The 27240-nt window shown below is 39.7% G+C and overlaps 1 protein-coding gene across 3 annotated transcripts in view; it reads right to left on the bottom strand.

Annotated features, from left to right (window-relative positions):
• Positions 1-27240, bottom strand: part of CA10 (carbonic anhydrase 10) — a 157085-nt gene that overhangs the window by 65307 nt on the left and 64538 nt on the right. For all 3 annotated transcript variants that reach the window (XM_010721589.3, XM_019621780.2, XM_019621781.2), the window contains one exon: positions 26446-26588. In XM_010721589.3, the coding sequence (XP_010719891.1) occupies positions 26446-26588 (143 nt within the window). The remainder of the gene's footprint in view (positions 1-26445; positions 26589-27240) is intronic.

Raw genomic sequence — 27240 nt, 5'->3', positions numbered from 1 at the left:
TTTACATCTTCCTCTATTTTCTTTCTCCTGATGGATTTACGCTTCTGTTTTAGAAAAATATTCCAGGAACATGATTTTGTAATAAATTCTAGAAAAGTGCACACAGTGAGAAGACAGAAACATGAAGCCAGAAAGAAAAGGTATCTTAAATTACTTCCTCACATTGGTGATCTGAATGTTTCCTTTGGACAGAAGCGTTTTAAGGGTGAGAAAGCATTGGCTTACATTACTGAAGTGTCATGGAGAAGGTGGAAAAAACACAGCAGCGTTACAGGAATGTAACCTTCCACAGGAGAACAGTTTACCTCTTTTCCCAATGATCATGATTAATGTTTCCTGACTATGATCATAGCAGGAAACTCATTCTAACAGTTACTGTGGCACAATGTAAAACAATATTACAGCTTGCCGACATTAATTTATCTTGATTATTCTAATGATTTTATATTTTTATTGGTGCACTGGATTGCAAAAAATGCAGTATAATTTAATTTTCACCATCATATGTGGGGAAATCACTGGAGGCATTAAAATGATGAAGGAAGAGATATGCTAATACCACAAAAATGGATGCAAAAATGATTTATGTTACTTTCTTCTCCTGTTTGCAGTTCATTAAGTCACTGTCTTCTTGTAATGACCAAGTGAAAATTAAAGTACTTCAGAGAAGAACTTTAGGTTCAAGCATCATTAGAGGAAGAGAAATGGGTTCTTTGATGAACTTGACTGCAGAAATCTATAGAGCACAACTTAATCAGACTGCACATTGATCTTTGATGCTACAAGGCAGACATAAGATTGAACAAATCTTTTTAATGCATATTTTTTCTTTAAAAAGTAGCATATGATGCATGAGAATGATTTATATTTAATATACTTCAAGTTTATAAGGTATAATGGTACACTGCACTTTCTTTTTCACTCACTTCAAACCAAAGCCTGGGACAAGGAGGTACCCGTAAGGTTCTGCGTTGCTTTGTGCATTCTGTGTTTCAGAGCTCCTATGACTTTGGAAACTGTTTTGTTTCTTAACTGATGAACTCTCAATTCACTCAAAATGCACAATTTCCATTCCTTTGAAACGTGAACTATGAGTTATCGTTGCAGTAGATAACTGTAGGTAGGAAAAATGTCTTCAAACTATTTGCTCTCTGCTGCCAGAAGATTTTTTAACAACTTAATTAGATGGTGGATTGAACTCCACTCCTTTATTTGTAACGCTTTTGACTTTCTAAGGTTACTGCAAAGCTGAAATCTTCCCTGAGTTGTCACATCAGAGGAAAAATCCTCAGTATTTCGTGTATTTGCCCAAGAAGCTTCTTCCTCCCCTCCTCCCCTCCCCTCCCTCCTCCCTCCCAAGGAGCTGTGATATCTGGTCAGATAAACACACAAGAAATTAAAAAACAGTTTCTAAAATGACGACTTCCTTTTTCCCTCTCAGGTTTCCCCTATTTAATTTTCTGCTAACATGCAGATTTGACAGAGCAATCCCTTCTCAGCATAAACCAATACTGTCTTGGCAACAAAGCTGCTAGGTATTAAATACAGGATGATGGAGATAAATTTTAATCAGGTCAATGTGCTTTAATTACTGTAAATTAGATTTTATTTCCCTAAGCAAACAAACAGTATTATTTGGGTTATTTAAAACAGAAACTCTTTAAACGGTCCAAGTCATTTAGCAAACAGGGATCGATTTTAAACAGAAGTTCATCACTGTTGTTGGTGTACCGATAACTTTATGCTCTTGGGTGGCATAAAAGGAATGAATTAAAAGCTGGTATGAAAAACCTTCTATTTACAATAATTCTGTTTATGTAAAAGCTTGGCAAAACTTTTCCTAACTGCTGTATAAGCCTTCTCACATTAAGGGAGTTTCTGAGAGGCAGAATCCAGCAGCAGAGACACCAAAGAACAGCAGCTGTTGGAGCTCTGCTCCTGGGAGGCTCTGCAAGGGCTTCTGCCATTGGTGGACATTGGTATTAACAGACTGCAGACACTGAGTGAACTGACAGCGTGCTGTTACTGAGGGAAATGCAAGAAGCACGTATTCAAGAGGCCCAAGTAGAAAATCTGACAATCTGAACGCAGATATTTCTTTTTACTTTGGCAAAGCTGCACAGAGGAGTGCATGGAATATTTACTGTGCAGGCAGAATAGCAAGTAAAATTAATAGATTGGGTGTAAGGGCATTCATGGAGCTCTTGTATGTTCTCTATCCAGTACATTTCAATATTAAACCCTTGGCTATCTTGGGAGAAGCATCAGTGCCTTACAAGCCCTCTCTGTGGTCCTACCACTGCTGGGAGTGACAGTGACAAAGCTTGCCACTGTCCTTCTGCCTCCTCCCACCATTGCCTGTTTGTCTCTGTCTGTAACACCACTGCTGTGTTATCAACAGATTTTCTGAATATTATTCCACAATCAGCTGACTTTGAAGGAGTACAGTATTGCATAATAAAAGAGAGGATAATTTTTATAGGTTTTATATGTTAGGTAATCAGCTTCAGAGATGATCAAAGATTAACTTTAAATGGATGCTGCTAAGAAAGATCTTCAGTCTTAAATCAGCTTTTCTGCTTTAAACCTTTCTCTTTAATCCTCAGCTTCAAGTAATTTTATAAATAGATAAAATTGGAAAATCTTTTAAACTATAGAAGTATACTATCATCAGATGAGCCTCAATGCTATCTTTTCTTCACCTGCTGTAACTGTAGGAAAACTTACACAGGTTGTGTTCTTAAGAGATGCCCTTTGCATCAGCAACAGTGTAAAATTATTCATAAACAAAACGTGGATCATTCACAAAAAACCCATAACAACACTAAATCAGTGTAAGTCCTTTCTCCTACATAACATTTTCGAGACGTTTCTATGGCAGGACGTAAAACCAGAGGCTGTACAGTACCACAGCACTGACCAGCACGCGTGTGCAGCTCAGGGAGACCTTCCTGCTCTCACAGCCACGTGCCATTGTGCAGTGCTGTATTTGTGTGTGCTGCACAGCACTGCGGGGCTGGGACCAGTGGGACCCCAAGGCTGGGCGGTGGTGCAGCCACGGCCACCACCTGCAGCACTTATCTGGGATGCAGCCTCAGTGCTTCTGCAGCTACACTAATATCGAAAAAGGGAATCTACAAATGTTTCTGAAGAAAAGGTGGTTGTTCTTTTTTTCTTCTAGTTTTAATTAATTCTAGTGTTACTGGCCTCAATGTAAGTAAAAGGTAAACATCTTACAGAATACAAAATGATCTTTAAAACTAAGATATTCTCATACAGGGAATCGGTAGACCTGACTTTACTGACATTTAAATTGGGTTTGTAGTGCTATCAGTCCACTAGTCTAAATACAGTTATTCCTGATTTGTATGAGTGTGAAAATCCTACGCATTTCTTTGTTTTGACAGCATGCATATTTTTCCATGCGATTTAAATAATCAAATCTCCTTTCCTTCTTATGAACTGGTCACATCTCATGAAGTTGGTGAATACTTTACAACTCCAGTAAACAGCAGAAAAGGCATTTAGAAGATGAACTGTATATAATCATTAAAAAGACTGAGCATAAGGAGCTACCAGAGCAGCAGACAACAGCAATATCCACAGACAAACTCTATGTTTGTGTTCAGCCCCCAAAAATAAAACCAGATAGAAACTGTCATATCCAGTGGTATGCGGGACAGTCACAGAAAAACAGATTTGAAAGAAATGCATACGAGTGTTTATAAACTCCTTCATGAATGTCATTAATAATAATAATAATAAAAATACATACACACACCAAAAACACAGAAATTGCTCTGAAAAAATTCTACGGAACCCATGTAAATATTTTAAGTTAAAGCACTCAAGATGGCTGCTACATGACCCTGATACTAGGAAGAATGAACAAAGTAGGGTAAAGGAATATTAATGCATACTGATGTGTATGAAGGGCACCTCCATGTATAAGCAGATTCATGAAGGCTTCTCCTGTTCCAGAAGGTGTTGACTGGTATAGTGAGAGAGTAACTAAATACTTCAATCAAATACTTTTATGTAATAACAAAGTAAAATAGCAGCACTGGGAAGGGAAGCAATGCAACAGGGGCTGTCAAAGCTGTCGTGTCTTTCATATTCTCTCGGAGTGCATTGGGTACATCAGGAAAAAAGACTGCTTTGCAAGGCTTCCTCCACATGGCTCCTTATAGAGTACTTTGTCCAGCCCAGTTTTGAGACTCAGGCAAGAAGAGCATCTGCAGTTTTACATGGGAGACCCTTTTCATGCTCTAGCAGCTCTCACTGTTGGAAGCTTTTCAGCTTTAATTTTCCTTTAATTTCTTCCCATAACTCAGGTTCTATGGCACTTATGGCTCAGCAGTGTAGCCCAAAATCGCAATCATGGTCTTTTATTTTACAATTTTACTGCCTTTTTATAATTAACAATTTGCAAAATTCTCTGAGGAGATACTCAAGTTGCCAATCTGAAAAGACAAGAGATTTCCACGCCTTGGCACTGTTACCCGAGAGAAGATAACCTGCTCTACATTGCTGAGCCCAGGATCTGCTGCCCTGCCTCTGTGACTGCCCATGGGTGGCGTTACAAATATAATATTTTGTTATAATACACATCTGGTGCTAAATTGGACTCCGCCTCCCACTTCAGAGGTGTGCGTGAGCAGGGCAGAAGCCAAGTCACTGAGCAGCAGCAGTACTGAGGGCTATGGTGATGTTTTGGAGCAGACAAGTCACATTTTAATTTGTCTTAAACCTGGATCAGTATTTGAATCGAACACAAGTGCTCAGACAGTTTTAAATCCCACTCATGGTTTTTAACATGAACATTTTTCTTTATCTTGTATCATTCATCCAGTGTCAACTGATGTGATCTACAGAAACAGTAAAGGTTCCATGGCAGTAAGTTTAATTTACTGCTGGTGTTTGACTCTCATCTTGATGTTGCAGAATATGTCAAACTATAAGAGAATACAAACAAAAGCAGAATGGTAATAATTATTCATTCTGCTGGCGAGGTATACAAGTCAAGCATTAAAAATGAACGAACAGCAGTAGAGATTCTTTGGCAAAGCTAATACAACTTGCAGAATCTCTGCATTATCAGGAATATGTTCACACTATCTGGTTTTACTGGTAACCGAACAACTCCATGCCATGGCACGTTTGTCTCACTGACCCTTCCACACTGCTCCAATTTTTATCCTCTCCTTGAACAATAGAATATTCCTTAATAGAAACACAGATTAATTATTTATGCTACTGCTTATATTATAAAATAAAAATGGCAACTGTTCTCCTCTTTTCAGACCTAACCTTTTTAGCCTCACACTAAACCTGCAGTACTCCAGCACTTTATTCATTAAAGTCTAACATGGTTGCAATGCGTGTTTCCAGCATTCTTTACTCAGCCATACTAGAAAGCAAGTAAGAGAACTGAGTTAAAAAATGTCCCATAAAAATTCGGTTCTTGTTAAACTAAAAGCAAAGGAAAATGTCAGAAAAGATGAGTGATACTTTTTGCTTATTAATGCTAGATGGAACTTGATTTTAAGCCATTTCGACTTTGGCCTATTTGGATTGGATGATTTGGTTTGGGATCAATTTGTAGCTCAAGATAGAAGCCTGCAAGAGAAAAAGCTATGCATTCATCCAGATGAAAAACTCTCCAAACTCCTGATCTCTGCTTCATCAGCAGTTTACTTCCTGAATCTTCCTAGCACTGCAGTTATTCTCTGCCATAAAGCTGTAGCACCAAATGGAGGCTGGTGGCCATGAAGTCCCAGTCCCCACTGGGCTCCCCTCCCAGCCAGCATGCTCCTTCTGATGCACCTTTTCCCTCTCCCCTTTCCCCAGAGGGAAAGCATTGACATCAGGTACCAGTTCTCTTCAGGACAATAAACAGTATTATTACTTTAATGCTTGTATTTTACAGCTCAGTGGAGCAGGTGCAACCTGGAACCAGCACTGCTTTATCTTGGAAAGTTACAGTACTTGCTGCTTTTCAGTTTTGTTTTCTCAACTAACTTGCTTCAAAATTCAGGTTGAAACTGAGGCAGCAGGCAGAGCTGAGAAGTAGGTGGCTCTCTTTCAACCCTCATAAGGTAGACTACTCCAGTTTAAGGATTTGTGGACAGATTCAAGGTGCATATCCAGGAAGTTTCTCCTATAAAAAAATTGTGAATGATTCATTTGCTAAAGTTTCAGGTTCGGAAGAGATTGAGGGATGGGTTCTGCACTCATTACTTGTGAGATGAATTTGTAAAGATCAGGTGAAAACAGTTTTGAGTGGGTTTTTTTTCCAAGTATGTTCACATCACTCATTAGAAATGCTGTCTTCCTTTGTAAACATCCTTTGCTTGGATGTTTGAAGAACCATACCACAAAGAGTTTAGGTGAAACTGGAAGAGCTGTGAGGGAATGAGAGTTCACGTAGGCAGCATGCATTCGGCTCCATTCAGAAAAACCGATGTGTGTAGCAGGCTCCTGCATGAGTCAGACTACTATCTTATTATGCAGAATTCCAATTAGTTCTACTTTTCATTGAGGAAACACTGGCTTTTAAAATGGAAGAAAACAAGAATACTCAGTTGATGCCCATCTGCCATAAGCAAGGCAAGTCCATGGATGATAAACCTATGGCTTCAACTCACCAGTACCCCTCCAAACCAAGGCAGCTGCTCTTGCAGCATTCTAAGATTTTCCAGAACCAGCTGGAAAATGATTTGATGCCAAAGTGACCTTACTATTTTTTTTCCCAATTAGTAGAGATTACAAATATTTTGCCTGTTGCAAATTCATGTTTTGTCTTAACCCTGATCCAAGACTCAGGCAGCAGAAGCAGCCCATGCAGTGAATGTTTAACACGAGTTTCACAGCACCTGGCATTTAAGTGCTGATGTGGCTTTGGATTACATAACAACAACTTTCTGAAGAGGCTGCACACAAGGAGCAAGATACATCTATGAAGTTGCATAAAAGATTACTTTGCTGGTCAAACTTGTCTTGGCAGAGTACAGTGCTCCGCACCATGAGCAGACCACTTCCATTAGGCACTCGTTCTTTTTTCAGGCTGCATTGGCCACTTAAACCAGCTTTCCCTCTTATTATCTGAACATTGTCTTTCCTTTTTCTCTGCATTTCCCTGCACTGTACCTGTTCTCTGTATCTCTTGCAGCCTTCCCACAAGAAATATAAGCACTCCCTTGACATTCTCCTCACCACTCAGTTCACAATTTTAAACTGGAATACTAGGGAAAACTATCAAAAAGGAGAGAATATTATGTTCTACGAGAGCCTGTAGTTCCAAACAGGCACATCTGCAACCTCTGAGCAGCTAATCAGTCAGTTGTCTACCAAAAGAAACTGAACATGAAAAAATCTAGTCAGTGGAAAGACGAACAGAGCGGTGGAACAAGTTCTTATGGGAATATTTTAAAAACACAGATTTCTGACATTTGAGACAGCTGTGAGCAAACAGGTTTGGTTTGTGAACATTCAACAAAGCTGACATCTGTCAGCTCAGCATCTTGACATGCTCAGCCCAAGTGTTTCTAAACACATCTGCACTGGGAACTTTCTAACATGATATTAATTCAATGAACGATGTAAACCAATAGTGTCAGAGTAGAACTCTGGTGCTGTATCTCTGGATTTATATCAGTAAATATCTCTACATCAGGGATTTCAAATAGCCTTTGTCATGTCCCAAGCACAGCTGCAGTCTTTTTGTTGTTTCTTTGCAGCCTTAACTCATGCTATGGACTTTATTTTTTAATTAATTATGTGTCCTATACTTTAAAAAGTTCTTCCATTAATTTTAGGCACATGAAATAGCTCTGACTCATTATGAACTTGAAACATGGTCAGCATACTTTTATTTTCTGAATGAAGTATGAGGCAGAAACATCCCGAAGTATCTTATGAAATATTTATGCTCCCATGACAGCACAACTACTGCTTTCTTATTCCTGTTAAGAAAGGGGTAGTGGCACACAGCATGGTGTGCAGAAACATCTTGTTTCACCAGGCAGCAAGGAGATTCACCTTGTGCCCAGTTTCCTGCGGGTGTATTGCAGAAAAAAATCAGCTCTAATGAATGTCTGTAATACTGAGCAAGGTTTTGATGGTATTTCATTCACAGCTAACTGCAGGATGCTTATGGCCCACATCTCGACAAACTCATTTGAACAATGTATTGAAACAAATGCAATAATCTGTATAAGGAGGAAAAAGGTCTTTTGGGCCTCATATAATTCCATTAATCTGCAAATCTGAATGCACTAGACTTAATTGGGGTTATACAAACGTTGAATACACACTTCCAAAATCTGCTCAGAGGAGCAGCTCTCACACACGTTACCTGTGATGTCAGTGGGGGGGCAAAACCACAAGCAAAACAAAATGGAACATGCAAATGGTCTCCAGAAACTTGAAGAGCACAAGGATGGTTGTCCTGACCATCAAAAGGTGCAAGTTCATTTTATTTCCCAGACATGGAAATAAATTTCATTTCAGTCATTGTTCTGAAATCATCTATGTTTATAGAAGAGTATTTTTCCAAATAGAAGAGTTATTTTCCAAATACAAGTCCCAGTGCCAGAAATATTCATTTAGGAAGGAAAGTATATGGGATCCTTTATCACACATGCAAGTGTGAAACAATGAGTCTTTCTCCATCGCCCTACTTATTTGTCACAAAATGAAAAGCTCGTGCTGACAGGTGTGAATGTCCTCGTGCAAGGGAGAGCAGGCTGCCTAGAGGAAAGCTGGCTTAAGGGGAGCAGGCAGGAACGGGATTTGAATGTAATATTCTCCCTCTTGATAGAAAAAAAGGGTTGATGAGATTTCCTTGCAAAACTTCCTACAATCAATTCTACTGCAGCAACGTAAAAAATAGTTTCTGTCATCTACTTTGTGCAGGATGCAAATTAAGTTTGAAAGCTGCTGCAGTTATTTAGACTGTGAAGTGAAGAAAGGAGGAAAGATAAAACAGAAGAGAAGAGCAGCCATGGCTGCCGCAGTGAGGCACAAACACTCCTCCAATTAGTGATGCACTCTGAATTTCTGTATCCATCCATAAAGCTGCTCTGGGCGGCAGAAAAATGCCTCTGTGCTCTCCAGACCCGGGCTGCATGCATTCCTGGTGCTCAGGGAATGCAGGTGTAAAAACTGAGCTAACAGTAATGATTTTCTGTGAAGAGAGACAATCCCATCCATCTTCAACTCTTGCTGGACTGGACCTTGCTGGGCTGTGTGCATGGGCCCTTTCTTACCCGCTGCCCGTGCTGCGATGCAGGCTGCTCCTTCTGCTGACACTCCCTGGTGCAGAGGCTGAGCAGAGCAGGTGAGCCTGCAGCTGCTTCTCTTTTAGCTGAGTCCTCAGCTCCCATCCCACAGCAGTGACAGCAGCGCTCAGCAACGTTGTTCTGCTAAGATGGGATCTGACATTTATCCATTGAGGAAGCTTCATAAGAAAGCTATAAAGCCCACTGGTGAATTCAAGAATATTTCTACCTACGCTGCAAGTAATTAATACTTAATCATTATAAAAAAATAGGTACGTACTGTCATTTGCACTTCCCATAATCCTGCCTAAACCACTTCCAGGGCTCTTAGGTGCCAAATAAGCAGTTCTTAAGAAGCTGTGCTGTGCTGTGTCTGGAAGAGAGAATTCCCTCCCAGATAAGCAGACAGGTCTCCTGACACCTTCTAGTTGGTGGCTATGAAACTTTAAAATACGGGCTCTCAGATCAGGGCCAGTGTTGAGTACAGACTGATGTCTGTTGTGCTCGTTCCCTCTGTTTTCCAGATATCATGTAGGAAAATCTGGGTCAAACTACAGGTAAAACACTCATTTCCAAATTAAGCACCACACAAGCAAGTGAAGTTCCCCCTTGCATCAACAGGAGATCTGCTCACCTCTGCGATTTGCTTCCCCTACCCCTGGATATTCATGTCCTAAGAGCATCTTCTTAGAGAAAAATACTGGCTGGGAAAGTTGACAAAATAGTAGAAACGCATAGGAAATTTACATTCAATATGAAATGTGTGAAAATATTGATTTCTCTCTTGTTCATCATCAGACAGCTTATTTACATGAAAAGTGTAAAATGAGCGATGGGCAAATGCAGGTTAAATAAGAGGCAGAATAAAAAGCAAACGTAAACCATACGGGGTATTCTTAACCACTTCAAAATTGCATGAAGTAGAATTATGAGATGAATCTCTGCAAAATTCACATAAAAAGAATGGTTTTTTTCCCCATCTTCCCATGAAACTCTGACTTTATTCTTCTGAAAGTGCTTTAAGACTATACATTATTTGCTTGGCAAGAAAACTATATAAAAAATGAATGTCCAGCTATACAGTAAGTGGAAAAGAAAAGCGTAGCATATGCAAAATAGCAAAATGAAGAGACTTGCTGTGGTTCAAGAAGAATATGCAGGAATGGGAGAGGGGATCCTGGCTCAGGGCTCTGGTGGTGCAGTGATCCTGGGAGCCTTACAAAGCACTCCTCTGCAGTCCCCTGCCTGCCTTAAAGGAAGACAGAGAGGCTTTGGTGACACTTTGGAGACATGGTTTGAACACTGAGCTACTGGGGTACTGCTCCTTACAATTAGCATGGAGAGCAGTAACGGTCAGAGCAAAGAGAGCAGGGAGCGGAAATCAAACCAAAACAAGAGTGTTGTAAGGACCAAAAGTTGTTGTTTTAAAGGAATTTATTCTAAGATGAAAGATTCTGAGAAAGTGGAAAATATTTATGGGAAAAAGGCTTGCTTTTCATCGATGACCTTGAATGTCACTGCTGGTTACCCTTGGCAACAGCTAAAGAACAGCTGGGTTTCAATAAAAGGAAAATGCAAGGGAGAGCAAGGACCAGTGTTGCCAGCAAGTTTAATTATCCACTTTCCGTGTTTGTATTAGTAATTGGTTTCTGGGGTGTTGTTTTTTTTTCATGTTTAATCCATATGGATGGTAATACCCCATACCACGGCTGTTCCTCTCGCATGGCTGAGCGCCTCTGCCAGGAACAAATGTGGAGCTCTGCAGCTGCCCAGCAGCGGGCAGTGCCTGCGTGCCACTGCTGCACACCGCCTGTGTCCGGCACCAGCCTCTGCCTATCCACCAGCAGGCTCAACAGCTTCTGTTGGAGGCAAGGCATGCCTGCACACCGGGAATCCCGGGCTCGGTAAGCGTGGTGGATGTTTCAAGGTCACCGTAATTGTCTGTTCTGTTCTCTTTTTTTGCCCTCAAGAAATAATCAAATTAATGATCCTATTTCCGGGCAACTCCAGAAACTCTATTAATTTTAGTGATTTGTCCTAATACAGTGATCACTGCCAACAATTTATTTCCGTGTTTGGTGTTCAGTGAAGCTAATGTAATTTGAAAATTATAGCATTGTAAGATATGTAGTGACATAGAATTGATTAAAAACACAATTTAAATGAATCACATGCTTGCTTCCCCGGAAAGATTGGTAATGGCCAGCAGAAAAGAAAGAGATGAGACTGAAAACAGCGAGGGCGTAGATTTTAAGCAACTGATCCTCCACATGTTGGTTTGCCATTGCTAATCCAGCCTGCAACACGTATGGTGATGCCTTTGAGTCACCAGGCATGTTTGGGTGAGGTCATTTTATTTGGATGCGAGCAGAATATCATCTAAAGAAAGTGCTCAGCTCATTTCTAATAGTAATCTAACTCTTCCCATCAACAATTCTACGTTGCTACAAGCCCACAGACATCTTGGTGATCTGCAGCCTTAAAATTAATCAGCTTTAAGGAAAGCTGGAATCTCTTGTCCTAAACAATTCAGTCATGTGATTAAAGAAAACAGGTGTAAGATGCAAGAGTCAGAAAAGAGATTCTACTTTGGGTTTTTGTTTTATCTGAAAAGACAGCATCTCATCTGTTGCACTCATTCTCCTTTAGGAAACATTAATCTGCACAGATGGTGAAACCTAGTAATCTCTGCTACCAGCTGCAGAGTGGAATTTTTAATGAAATGGGAATTTGAAGGTTTTCACAGAAAGCACTAGAATCACTCCTATTATTTCCCATGATGCCCAAATTACTTTGACTGTTATTTGACATCTACTGTACTGTAAATACAGCAGCCGCGCAGCTTCGGCCGCAGCCCAAACACCATCATTGCAGGGCGGCCTTGGTTGTTTACAAAAGCCAGATGCTGAAAGTACTGCGGTCAGAGGAGGAAGTCATCCACCGTCAGCACATCGACTACAAAAAGCTTGAGAACTTAGAACCTGCTATTTGGAACTTTATTGTATCTTTCTCTGAAGTTTAAAGTAGTTTTAGCATGTTTGCAAAGCAAAGTGAAGTCAGAGATTGAACATGAAATGTGATTTGTAGGAAGGAGGACCCGTCGGGAGCACATGGTCACCAGATTGCTCAGCCTTCTGAGATAAAGGTGTTAGCCAGGGGTTGTACTGCAGCCCTAAGGGTCAAAACAACAAAAATGGAGCTGCTCCAGGAAGAGAATCAGGTAACAGTTTGGGGTAACAATCCTAATCAATAATTACTAAGTAAACCTAGACCTAATATGTAAATTTAGGCTTTAAAAGTAATTGCTGCATTGTTAGGAACGCAATCGTGATGTGCAGCACTGCAATGAGATGGCGCATGTGAGCAAGGCGCTTCCCCCTGCACAGCTGGCACTCTGCTTCACCTGCCTTTGCCTGCTTAACCTGCTCACAGCCAAAAGGCCACAAGTTCACAAAATAACCTCAGGATAAGATAAATAGTTGGGAAATGAATTGAGTCCATGATCTGTGTTATATACCTGCAGCCACCACGCCTGTCAAAGTGTTGAGTCAAATCAGATTGACCAGCTGAAGTGCTATAAAATATGAATGCAGAAGGAATAGATGAGATCTTGATGTGAATCACAAAATACTCAATAAACGACCTGAAATTAATCAATCTTCCTTTCAGGCAGCTGTATATTCCATATTAACTGTGGCTAAAGTGAGAAAGCATCCAGATGAAGATACAGCATTAGAAATCTGTTTACTATAGTGCAGAACAACGTTGCCTTAGGTGATCATTTACTCTGCAGAAGTCGAAGGGGCAGATTTAAAAAAGTGATTCAATCCTTAAGATGCAAATAGGCACAAGAAGTGATTTTTAAAGACAGAGTAATTCTGGCATTAACTTCTCTTGATGAAAATGGGGTGCAGAACATTTGTAAATCCTCATTAGGAAGGTAATCACCTTAAAAATATGGTCCCAGACATCTCTCAGACAATTTCCTCTTCAATCTTTTTAATGGAAATGGCTTCTTCTTCCTTCTTCTCCCATTTATTGAGCGGTTGACAAAACAAAAGTAAGAGAGAGAGTTTGAGGTTTAGCCACTGTGAGGAATAATCCCAGTCAACCATGAGAGTGCTTGCTGCTCAGGGATGCTGTGCCTCTCTATTTAGTTTTGGTGATTCAGGCTCTCGCCTTTTAGCCAAAGTTAACAGGGCACACTGGATAAAGATATTCAGGGATAAATCCATGTTTCAGTAATAACGTGGCTAAACCAGATTTACAATGGATTTATGTTCGTCTGAGAAAACAATGCAATGAACACAGGGCTTTTGAAAACACTATTAGAATGTATTTGTACACCAAAATGAGTGTTCATTTCCATTAAAATGTTGCTTTTGTAGCAATGATTGAAGGACAAGGTAAGAGACAACAACCTCAGTGAGCTACTGCTTGGAATTGCTGTGTGTGCTGGTGAGCTGGGGCTGAAAAACGGCAAGTGCAATTATATTGTCTGTATTTGATTGGGAATCCCAGAGAAAGATGTAAGCTTATGAAATGGTCCTCTATTGGAATAATAATGTAAAAAAGATTTTAAAGAAAGTACTTTTGATAGTTGTGTGCTTTAGTAGATCATATTTGCTTAAAATGCAGTTCTGTTTTTGTTAACCAAGCATTACGAAAGCAGTAAAGCCATTTGTGTAGCAGACTCCCTAGCATTCCAAGGGTTGTGCTCACAGCAGTCCTGCTTCTAACCTCCTCCTCACAGTGAGAACTGCTCCAGGCTCCGGCACTGTGAGCAATACTTTGATGTGCTGAGGAAAGTGGAGGTAAAGACACCACTGAAAAGAGGAAAAACAAAAACAAGAAAAGGAAAGCAAGGAACATAGACAAAGAGAGTAGGAGCAAGAGCAAAATAAGGAGCTGTGTAGAAAGGGGCCCTCCTGTAGGGTGAGAAGGGAGGAACGGGCTATCATCAGAACCTCCACTGCAATTTGAAGACAGACATTTTGCTGCTTTTACCTTGAGCAACTACACTGGAACTATCTCCCGTAGCTGGCACAGTGAAAGCCACCCACATTATTAGAAAGGAGAAGGAAAGATCTATTTGATTAAATGAAGGCAGCACTACAAAACTTAGCAGGTCTTGCAAGACAAGGTGAAGAAAAGCTTTCATTTAATGTTGTGGCTTGTTGAGCACAGCTCCTCTTTGTGATGTGTAGCCTTGCTTACAATAAACTGCTTTTGGGGTTTTCAGACGCCTCGGCTTTGCTTCAGTGTGTTTAATCACCTGCAAAAGCTGTTTATTGCCTTGTATACTTCCCCCACCGTGAACATTATCCTTTAAGTAGAAGGCTTTATGGCGAGTCAAGGCAGACCAAATGATGTAAGGGTACAAGGTGCTATCAAAGCAACGCGCAAGCACAGATGAAATAAATCCATATGAGGACTACAAACTGTGGAAGTAGAAAGATAAGCCATAATAATGCAGTGCAGTGAATTCACAGGCACTATCTTATCCTTTAAAATGCACTGTTGTTTTTGAGAGTCACACTGGCAATCTCATATGCAACCATCAAAGAAGGACGCAGGCATTCAAAGAAAATTAAGATCATGATAGACAAAGATAAAAAGGCTAATAAAGGGCATATATGTGTTCTTTACTTCTGAAGGCTTCAGCTGAGGCACTGTAAAACAGCTGCAAATATAATAAAAAAGCAAAGCACTGAGAAAGTATTTAAATGAGAAAATGTTTTATTACATAGAGCACTTCCTTTATTAATAGAGAAGGACTCATTGCGTTTGTTAATGACCTGCATCTAAAAGAATATCAAGACCTGGGACAATTAATCAAAGACTTGTTACAAAAAAAGAATAGTTGTCCCTCCTGTGGAAGATAGAGGTTGTTGAATTAAGTTCAGATATTTTTAAAGCTTTGTGCAGGTGTATCAAAGCGTCTAGTGGCTGTGCTGCCAGTGAGTTCGATGACAGAGATAAGAAGTGGTGGGCAGCGTAACATGAAAGCAATGACAGTGACCTACCTCTGTATTTCACACACAACAATCTGGTATCCCTGGGATTTCCGAACTCTGCATTGCCATTGTTTTTTATGGAGAGGAACAAGAAAACCCACACAGCGTCATAAAACATTGGAAGAGAAAACTGATGCAAATTGTAAATTAGAGGGAAAAATGTTGGGCCAAATGGCCTTTCTTGTCTTTAACGTTCTGAATGTTCCCACAGAGAAGGCCCATTGCAGCTACTGACAAGCAGTTTGCCAATTCTCACTCAAAAGGAGTGATGTATGAATTTACTGCTCCCCTGTTTTCAGGTTTTTCAACTAACCACCTCGCTGTGTTATTGACCAGAGATGCTGCCTGGATTTCGGTGTCTAATTCTGGTTATTCACCGCGTGAACTGACTTGGACTTTTAAATTAAATAGTGCTAGCTCAGCCAGCACGGGGCAAAACCATCAACCTTAGAATACATGTTTGTATTGGGCAATGCTGCAAAAACAATTTAATCACTTTGTTAAGAAAAAAAAAGATTTTAAATATATCAATGTAACCTCACACGCTTACAGGATGGTTAGTTGAATTAGCAAGTTAAAATTATGACATTTGAAATAAGTGTTGTTGCAAATGCTAAACAACTGGTGTGAATACAAATTCAGCCTGGGGTTCCATCAGTTCTATTATAGTATGAAGAAAATACGTTTCCAGTGAATGCTTTATCCTTTCATTTTTCAAATGCACTGAAAATTTCTCTAGCTACCTTTTATTTACAATGCATTTATTCTAAGTTGTCAAATACAGTCAGGACCACTTTAAATTCAAGAAATAAAGGGGAAAATTAATTTTATATAAGTACCGCTGTTTAAAAAGCTAGATTTTCCTTGCCAAAGAGAGCAGGTTATTTCCTTGTAGTATTTTGATATGCCTCTGTTAAAGAGGAGGAATGCTACTTAATGTTTTGGGAGAGAAAAGTGAACAAGCAAGTGCTTAGAGTTCATTTATACTTGTAGCTATATTGAACTTCCTCTCCTTTCTTAGAAGTAATACTGGTAAATTCATATTTGTTACTGTCTCTTCATAGTGAATGAATTAAATTTACCACTTAACCAAGCATGAAATTATGTTTTCAATAATAATTTAATAAAGGCTGCATAAGCTGGGAACAATTATATATCTCATTGAAGAACCAGTTATCACCAAAGGTGTCCATTTTAGTCATTAAGTAAAGTGTGATTGCACATCCATAGCACATCTAGAAAGAGAGCTGATAGCCCACTGAGCTGCAATGAGCCAATGGAGGATGCAGGTAGTAAAGCTTATTGATTGGGCTCAAAATACCATAAAAACTTAATGAAATGTAACTTTTATCTTGCTAAAAAATTGCAAAATATATCTCTTTAATGCTATGTGGACTCTTGCTACAATGGCAGATCTTGAGATGAGAACCATTCTCATTCAGGAGTTGTTCCACTTTCCTGTCTGTTTGCAGCTAGTTTCTGCATGCTCTAATTGGATGCTGGTCCTCATGCACTCTCACTGTACAGTAGTATCATTCTTTCTTGTAACATTTGATGTGCAAAACTCCTCTCTTTCCATCTTCTCTTGCTATTAAGAAATGATTGCAGTCAGGTAAAGTTTGCTGTAATAACTTGACAGACTCAATACCTCATCTAACACAGCTATTTGGGTTGGAAAGATGATGGTAACTACTAAAGAACGTTCCCAAAACATGGAAGCTTTAGAAACAGAAGTACTGTTTGAGTAGATTCAAATTCTACAGAACAATGCAATGTCATCCTACAGAGCTTCAACAGTTCTCCCCCTAAAGTTTCACAAAGAAAAGTGGGTGATAAGGTGTTGATCTGAACCTGTCAGTTGTAAATCCCCTCTTCTCACAAATGTCATGCAAACATTCTATTATCTTTCTCCTTGTATTCATTCCATGATAATATTCTGTTCTGCTGTCAATTCATTATAGAAGTCTCTGGTTTTATAACTTGTGACTGTAGAGGGCAGCTGAAACCTCTCCCATACTGCTACCTCAAGTTTGTGATGCACACCTGGGAGGGCACCAGTTTTATCTCAAGATATCTCCCAGGATTACAGTAAAGGATTTGTTGCTAAAACTCCCTCCATCACCAAACACTTGAGAACAATCACAGAAAAATTGCATATGTGCTCTCTGAGAAATTGCTTTACCATTGTGCCAATGTGACTGATAGACACTCTGGTTGTACAGGACACTCATTCCATCACATCTCAAGAGATCTACCTTCTAAGGAAATCTGAACTCGACTGATGTATCACTCCTTTTCATAAAATTTCAGGTGCAGAACTCTTCTCTCTGTCTGCCCCTTTCTCTCTCTCTTCCCTTGCTGTTAAACAATGACTGCAGGCAGACTAAAAGCAATATTTACAAACTTTGTTGTAATCATTTGCCAGACTCAATATTTCACCCAGCACAGCTGTTTTATTCCCCCATTACGTACACCAGATGCTGTAATACTGTTCCTAATTTACGTGAGGGGTGTTCAGCTAAAGGGTGCTGCGGGTTCCCACACCATAGAGCACCGACTTTCAGCTCAGCAGTACGTCTCTCCAGTAAACACCTCTGTATGGGAACTGCTGAATCACTGCCTGAACCTCTGATTGACCACCTGAGGTGAGCAGTCAGCCCTGGGAGCACAGGTGAAGGCCTTGCCCACCTCTCCTAGACCCCTTTAAGAGCTGACTACCACTGGGGAAGGATTTCTTTTAGAGATTGCTCTTCTTTGAGTCTTCTCAGTGAACCCAGGACAAGGGTAAGCTTTCCGCCCATTCTTCTTTAACATGATAACCTGTTTAGCCTAATTTTCTTGTGTATTTCTTGATTATAACAGCCCTATATTCATTGATTATATGCACCTCCATGCTGCTCACAGGAAAAGTAGTCTCAACCCTGCTAATGGTAACTGGCAGAAGCGGGAAGAAAAGTGAAGTGCTGGCATGCATTCTGTACTTCCTACTAGTTCTTCTCTTTAGGAATCTCCTTTCTACTTGGCTCAGTGCGCATCCCTTTATTCGTGTGATTACTCATGCAGAGGACAATGGTGCACAAAAGGACAGAGACTGCTGGACAAATGATTTTAGAAGTTGAAATGGATATGTAATTTTACAGCTACAATGCTTTGAGGAAAAGAAGCCTAAGTGGAAGAGAGGACACGAGAGAATTCCGCTGGCCAAAAACATTTAATTCTGCCAATGAGACAGTAAGAAAGCCCAAAAATGGCTGAGGAAGGAGGTTGGACTGAGAATGCCTCATTATGATCAGCTTTATCAGAGATCTGCCAATGAAACCAAAAAAAGGCTTTTACCCTAAAAATGATGTTGATCCAAGCAATGATTTCTGGATTCTTATCAAATGTTGCAGGAGTTTTCACTGGCGTAGGCTTTAATAAGAAGAAATTCTGAGTTTTTATTCAAGAATACATCCACAACTGTATTTCTGTATTTTTATATTTTAGAGGATGAGAGGTAATTGTTAACAGTCATGGCAGATATACATGCAGTATGGTAATTACAGCACGTTGTTTGTTGGCCCTTTCGTTAGGGCATTACATCTTCATTTTCAGTGGTGAATATTTATCACAAAACTGGTCAAAGTCTTCACGTGCAACAATTTTTCTTCTTCCTTTGCACTTTTCTGGGAGAGCGAGAACAGGAGGTCAAATAGCAGCTGGGCACATACAAACATCTTGGTGATATTTGCAGTGAAACTTTAAGGAGAACTGAGCAAACCTTCAACTTCAAACAGCGTTTAAAGAACATGACATTTGGAAAAATATCAGTCCACTCAAATAACTTGAGCTGTTGAGGCAGAAGTTTCTCCCAAACCATCGAGACCAATGCAGAGATGCCCACTTGTAGCTCCTGCCAGCTGTGCAGCACCTGCTCAGGTTCATAATTTGAGCTGATACCTGTGCTTGTTCTTCTCTGAGCTAGCTTGGGTACTTTTGAGCGGATTTTCCTGTAGTGTACTTTTGGCCTGTGAGACCACAAAACTGTAAGAGAATTTTAGCTGTGACCTTGCTCAGAATTACGGTAGCCCTTCCACATTCCTAAGATTACAATACAGTTTCTAATGGCCCTTGGAAGACTTTGCCAGACTGGACTCTCTAACTTAAATTTATCATAGTAGTAAGGAGTGTGAAATTCCTTGTTTGGTGAAGAAATTCGTTGCTTCTATACTTCCTGCCTTCATAGATATGGCTTTCAATAAGATGCCTATAACAAAAAATACCACAAAAAATTCATTATAACAGTAACAAACTGTTTTGTGACCTGTTTTCTACTTTCCTTTCAGTAACTGCAGTATTTGCTGGCCAGTTTCATCCAACTTTGACAAAGAAGAAGATATCTAGGTGTTCTGTTAAAATTGGGTGTAAGAAGCCAAACTAATTTTGTACTGAGGGAAAGGCAGGTAAAACTAAGGTATTATAGATTGCTGTTAGCAGCAGTCAATTGAGCAATCAGCAGGTGCATTTGCAGGCTGGCTGTCACAAAGAGCTTGGAAATAGCCACAGCTCTGCTGTCTTTGCCTTGTAATGGAGGGTATTTGTGAAGTGATAACAGGGTACAGAGGCTATAAGGAAGCTAAAATGTGATTCCATAGGAAACTGGGCTTCATTATTTCTGCAGTATAGGGAACAATTTGTGTTAACAGAAAACTTGCATAACTTCTTGCCACAAAGAGGCCTCCAGAAAGGTCAAACTAACATCACAAATACGTAGGCACTTTGGTGAATGAAGACATCTGGGTAATGACAAATGGGTACTTACATGGTACAAAAGTTTACATAATAATAGAGGATGATTCCATCTGAAATTTGGGCATAGATGCTGGCATACATCGCTGTGCTTCCAAACAATATTCTTTTGTATATATGTATTTATGTGTGTATAGGCTTGCATCAAGGAGTTTTGTGTAATTCTACAGGGACCGTGGGTACGACATTCATCTTGCCAGGAGTAGACAATAACTTCCTTATAGTGAGAAGATGTCAAATAAACAAGATAAAGTGCCAGAGGTTTAAGCCTGAAGTTGAGATTTAGAGACACAGATTTATTGTTGGATGGCTAAAGGATTGAGTCTCTTCAATAGCACTGCCTTCTGTGCGTGTCAAATCCATCGTGGTAGTGAGGTTCTGGGTGCATTCTCCAGCATTCAAATCTGTCCTTTGGCAACCTTCCAGGAGGTCTGTATAGCAGCATTTCTGGACTTCTAATTGAGCAGTACCTGGTAAATGGCCCCTAATGTAGCAAGCAGAGATTTACATCCCAATTCATCTTTAGGGTATTGGAACTATGGCAGACTGTCACTTCTAATAACACACTGAAAAGCGAGATCACGAATTTACATTGGCATCAAAAGCTGTAGTCACTCCAAAGTAGCTATTTATGTCCATCATATAAATAATATGCTTTACAAAACTAAACACAAAAACGCACGTATATGGAAGGGCTGTGATGATATCAAAAACAATGCACATTTTTTATCTTTATTTTTTTTTTCTGAAGGCTTCTTTGCACAGTGCGTTTAAACACTATTTTGAGTAGAGGTCTTAAATAGTCCTAGATGAAATAGGACTGGATGAAATACATGGTTAAGGTTAAATCCTTAGTTAAGGCAAAGTGTCTTCAAAGGAGCTTTTATGTGCCACCTCAGCACAGCTGTACTGCCCTTGGCGTAGCCCTGGAAGCTGCTGTGATCTAGATTCATCTCCGAGATGTATTTCTTTTCGCTGCTTGTGTGGCAGCAAACAGGACTGCAGAATGCAAGTAGAGCGATTTAGTACTATCAAATGGTGTTGGTATGCTGCCCCCAGCCACTGGCTGGGGCACAGTGGAAAGTATATGGGGGTAAAGGGTATACACCCATTCCTCTTCCCTACACAGCCAAAGGAAGACAAGAAACACAATTTGTCCTTATTAATTCCTTTCTGCTTTTAACTGATACACAACCAACTGAGATGCAATTTAATGTACCTTTTTAAAAGAGGCTGTCCTTAAAATCAGAGCATATCCTGAGCTTCAAAACAGAGTACAATCTAGCCTGTGGAGTAAGCCTTCTAAATCACTTCTTACTGCTGTATCTAGTATTTCTGAGGAAGTTTCCCACGGCAGAAAGGTGAGCATGTTTTATGGCACTGGACCAAATTGAAAGGCAAGCAGAGGAGTTGTACTGAAGCCACAAAACCTTGATGGTGTGAAGGAGATGTAGAAATGCATGCCAGTGCCATTCAGGTCTCCTTCGTGATTTCAATGGTGTTCCACTGCCATCAGCAACCAGAAACTTAGGAAAACACAAAGGCGCCCATCTGAGTCCCCACATTCCAAACTGATTCCATCACTGAAGTGATAAGGAAACAGTAACAAACCACTAGAGACAAATCTAAAATCTAGACTCCAGATAAAAGCTTTTTCCTAAATAACTCTGAAGCGCTGCTCCGCCGTTTTTCCTCTTCTAAATACTGAGCGATGAGGGCTAATATACAGCAGTTATTTTAACCTGCTACTTTAATTTTCTGTTCACTTATTACTGTATCAGAAAACTATCTAAGCAGCAATACTATATTGCATTTTCTTATTCATTAAGGTTGTTGATGTTTGCATTAGATTTTTGACTTTCTAAAGCCTCTCTAAATCAAAACATCATATTAGTAAGCTCTCTAAAAATTCATCACAAATCAGTTTACAGGTGACATTGATGTCTTATTGCTACCCATTCCTCCTGGACCGTTTCTAACAATTCATTTTTCATATTCCTGCAGTGCTGAAATATGGTTCAGACCAGTATCTGTCCTTTTAGCAATCACCAAAGCAAAGCTTGGCGGTTGTCATATATTGCACTCTTGAGAAAAATGCTAGTAATACTCTGAATTGATTGAACAGCATGGAATCAGAACTAGCTGGCAGAGAAACCATTTAGCTGATTTCAATTCATAAATCTCTTTTCTCTCATTCTATTTTAGTTTAGAAATTGCTAAATATTGTCATTATCTTGTGATGCATAGTATGAACCCATTATTTATAAATATATTAATTTAAATAATATGTGATTGTGTTCATTAATGCCCCATATAAGGAAGCAGACTTATGGATTTTACTGAACAACTTTAATTTAGCACACTGAGCTTGAGAGAGAAAGCACATAACAGCCATTGGCCAGCAGACAGAGCTGTTTGTTTCCTCAGACACAATGTTCATCCTCATCTTAAAAACAAAGTGATTTTAAACAAACTGTACCTGCTTTAAACTACTGCTTTAAGCCTGTAAGCATGACTTAAAATGATTACAACACAGGATATTGCTAACAAGGTAAATTAGTTAGCAAGGATTCACTTTGTGTCTAATAAATGTGTTACTTAACAAATTTTTAGAAGTGGAAAAAAACGTATGGACAAGAAGTGCTAAGAAACAAAGCTCATGCTAGATGGGGAAAAAAAAGATTTCCTGAAGAAATCCTAACAAGCCATCAGTTGTGCTGAGAGCACTATTGCCAAGAACTTGAAAATCTAAAGGCAGAAGTGGCACACGTGGAGTTCACAGGCGGGTGGAGCCGTGCCTGGACACACACTGACAGCCCAGCTCAAAGCTCGCCGATCTCTTGCTCCAGCTGCAACAAAGCACGGCCCCAGCACTGCTATTCCGTGAGGTGTTCAAGCTCTTAATCCTACAGCTGGGCGCAGGTGTAGCCTCTACCATCACAGGTATATCTGCTGCTGCCTTTCAGCAGGTATATCTGCTGTCTTGATTTCATTTAGAGTACTTCTAAGGCCTCTTGTTTGTTTCCGTGTTTTATACATACGTATATATTTACTAATTTCTAGGGGAATTCTAAGTTTTCCTTAAAATGTGAGGAGGTTTGCAAAACAAAATATCCCCTGTGGATAGTAGAGTGCAAATCAAGAGAGCAGCAAAGCTGAACCTCACGGATCTGCTTCGGATCGATATGTGCAGGGCTGTGATAAACTTTCGCTCTATATTTAAAAAACAGAGTACCATGTTTCCATGTCTATAACTGCTTCTCACCTAACTGGAGCTTCAGACAATTCAGTCATAAAGAGCCTTAGAAATAGGGTTCTTCAAAGTAAGTCCACAGAAAATCAGGAGATGAGATGGGTTGCAGGAGATTGGGGAACGAAGGCAGAGATCTTGCGGAAGAGATACTGCCAGCACTGCTGAACGAGGGAGGAAATCCCGGCAGAGGACTAGCTCAGTGCACAACGGGGTGGTTTGTTCATCTGCTGCCAGTAACAGAACTACATGAGAGCTGGAAAGCTCTGCTTTGGAGGCAGCACTCGCTGCCTGTCACCAGTAGCTCGGCAGTGATGTTACCCTGCTGCATTGTTGCTGGGTGCCTCAGCGCCTACTGAACCCAAAGGAAAAAGTAGAGAAAGTAAATCTATATTTTGCTTTGTGACAGAGCGGAGAAGTGTGATTTGCATATTAATAAGAGTTTATATTGTTTATTAAAAAGGGTTGTTTATCTGAAAAGGGCTGCATGTTCAATTCACTAAAATGGATAATCAAGAGACAAAACTGGGCCTGAGATAGAGCTGAAACTTGGGGAGTTTCCTCAAAAGCAGCATTTCTTCTGGGGAATTTATCTGCATGTAAAACTCATTAAATATCTTGTGCTCAGATTCTGGATCTTGAAATCCAATTAACTGTATCAATGATATTCAGCCTTGAGGACCTGAAAAGCCACTTTCTCAGGAAATTAAGAAGCACAAACATACAAAATAACACAGCACAATTCAGAATAACATCTGACTATACTTGAATTGTAAATTGCATGAGCTGATACTGCACTGCGATGGTTTAACAGCACATAAAGCAATATTACCATTGCTCTCTGGAACTTTGTTGTGCAAATTGGATCAAAAGAGGTTTATCTACTTAGCAAATTACATTGCCATCCCATTTGCTCCTGAATGGATTGGGAAGAAGTTTCTTCTCAGCCTCAGGTCAGCAGTATCTGTTAAGTCATCTGCTTTGTAACAGGCCACCGTCTGCACTCTTCTCCCTTTGTTGGCACTGGGGTAGGAGGATGGCAATGTTGTTCTTTCATAATCCCCTTTTAGACTTTGACTTTTCTTTAGGAACAAGAAAATACAGCTTTTAATTCTCAAGTGGTCTAAAAAATTGCAGTTGTAATTGGAAAACCAATATGGTTTTCCAAAGTGTCTTCCATTACTAATACTAAAACAAACTTTCTGATGGAAGAGGCTAGACAGGTGGAAGGCTTCCTTCCATCTAGCTGCTCTCATATGGCACAATTCCTGCCAGCTCCCTTTCCAAAAGATGCACACATTTTTGCTTCTGTGTGCGCCTACCTGCAAATTTCTTTTTTATTAATTCATAATTTTTTCTTAGGATCAGTTCCATAAAACCCTTTAGTTTACAATGCAATCACGGTCAAGTCTTGTCATAGAAATTCTTTGGCTGCCATACCAACTGGTTCATTGCCCTGAAAACTGAAGTGCTTCAGCCCATATGAAACATATATCCACTTTATAAAAAACATTACAAAGAATGAGCATAAACATGCTGCCTGCCAAATCACCTCCTCACTGAAGCCTTAACTATGAGGAAAGAATTATCTTAGGGCAGCTTTTCCTTAAAAGAGCATTTTGATTCAGCCATTTTAGAAATCCCTCTAAAAAAGATTAACCACAACTAGAACAAATCCTGTTCTCATAACATGATAGAAACCCATCGCTGCCTGGCAGCAGCAGGACAGCATTTGTGAGTGCAATAAGGACATTTCATTACTGACACAACATCTCCCAGTGCCTCTGATATTTTATTAATAATCAAACACTACCCCCATCCCAAACTGGCACAAAACCCAGCTGAATTCTTAGGACCGCTGCAGTCACTGTATATCCTGAAACTCCTGCCTTTGGCTTGGTGACCACTTCCGTGTCATTTCTTTCTTGACTTTTTTGTTATATCGTTCTGTAATTTATAAATAACCTGAAAGATGTCATTCTTTATATAAATGCTTGAATCAATATCTTTTTTTTTTTTTTTTAATAAAGACTCCAGTGCAATTCTGTATAAAAAGCAAAAAGTACATTTGCCCCTGAAATGTGGACCACAGCTGGAAGCATTACTGTCCTTCAGTAAGTAACAATACCACCATTTTTTCACTTCTGTAAGGAGGTTTACATCAATTCTGTTGTGTGTGCACTTGTACCACAAGAAGCTCGATAGGAAACACAGAGCATATTCCCATCTCACGGTGTTTCCAGCAGAAATCTCATTTGTCAAGACAACAGGAGAAGATAAATCATTTTCGAATAACCTTTTGTTAGAGTTTCTGCTTGTTCCAATATCGTAAGTCACAGTGCTTTTCCATTTGCATTGTTCTTTGCTACAGAAAACTGAACAGCAGAAGAGAATTGTCTGCCTAAAATAAGCAGCAAATCTTTAAAATACCTTTTTAGACAAATTTTAGCTCCTATAATAACTTAGATGCAGTAAAAAAAGACCAGTGATGAGGACCTATCAGTGATATTTTGGCACATATGCACACCTCAGACAAGATCTCTGCCAGTTTGAGCAGTATTATTTATCAAGATTGCTTTCTGCCTCTACCTTTGGTGTGCCAGCAGTCCACCTCCTGAGCCGCACGTGGGCACACGAGCTTATCAGAAACAGCTCTGCTTTCACACAGCAGTTTATTCAGATACCCAAATCTGGGTAAACAGGGGATGGTTTCTATGCATATCTTTAAAGACAATTATTGATCAGAAACAGAGGTTATAAGCAGTCAGTTATGGCAGTTGCTTTTCAAAGGAAATTATCACGCTAATTTTAGCTAAGACTTTTTTTTTTAGCTGAGCACGTCTTTGCCAGCCTATGTTTTTCATCTGATCAACTATTCTTGGAGATATACTTAAGATCTATTAAAGTAAATGTTGTCGTTTTGTTTTATAATTAATTTATGGCAGGATATATCCAATAGAAGATTCATCCTTATGAATCTAAGTGCCAGCATTCTCTGGATTACAAAGAAACTAGATCATTTTTTAACTGCCTGTCCCATGCCCAGATATGTAGCACATAATTCCCTATTATCTTCTTGCTTTTATGCCAGAACACAAAGGACACGTACCTTTCTTCCCCCCGTGTTGATGCGAAGCGGAGTTAAGAATGGGTCAAAAATCATATGGCTGGTTTCGATATTGACGGGTGACTGCCTTTTCCCAACAGAGCAAAGATTCCACGCTGAGTTCACCAAACCCCAAAAGGAGGGAACTGTAAAATATAAAGGAAGTGCAAGTTCAAGAAAAGTCTGGAAAGCCTAGAGAAATAGACGCAAGGCAGATAGCCAGATAATCAAACTTGTCATACTTCCTGCGTGCACACACTGAAACTGAAAGCAGGCAAACCCATCTAGCACTTGATATTAGAACTTCTTAAACAAAGACCAAACCATATTGTTCCCTACGTATTTGGACCAGGAAAGAAGGTGTATGTCTGCATAGCTATAATCCCAAATTCAGCCACAAATAGGTTTTTTGCTGTTAGTTTTATCAAATATTTACTTAGTGATAGGCATGTTGCTCATTTGTCCTTTTGGTAATTTTACACAGTGTGTCATTAGACCGAAACCATTCATTTTACTCACTTCTAAAAAAAAATTCATATTTAGTAGAATTTGTTAAAATACAGCATAACTGTAAGAAAAATGCACACCGTGAACTCCCTGTCAAATATCTTGTAAAAAAAAAAAAAGTTACCATTAGGTATGTTTGATGAAGACCAAGCAGTGCATGTGGGCACAGAGAGGGGTGGGTGGTGCATTTCAGCAGTCACAGCTCTGGGTTACCTCTGCTGCTGCAGATTGTAGCATGCAGCTCTTGTGCATGGCTGGAGAAAATGTACAGCTAATGGTGGGGACTGTGGT

Source organism: Meleagris gallopavo, chromosome 20 (genome assembly GCF_000146605.3).
Source record: "Meleagris gallopavo isolate NT-WF06-2002-E0010 breed Aviagen turkey brand Nicholas breeding stock chromosome 20, Turkey_5.1, whole genome shotgun sequence".
In the NCBI taxonomy this organism is placed as follows: domain Eukaryota; kingdom Metazoa; phylum Chordata; class Aves; order Galliformes; family Phasianidae; genus Meleagris; species Meleagris gallopavo.
The sequence above is the reverse complement of the archived record's forward strand: the minus strand, read 5'-3'. Positions and strand labels throughout refer to the sequence as shown.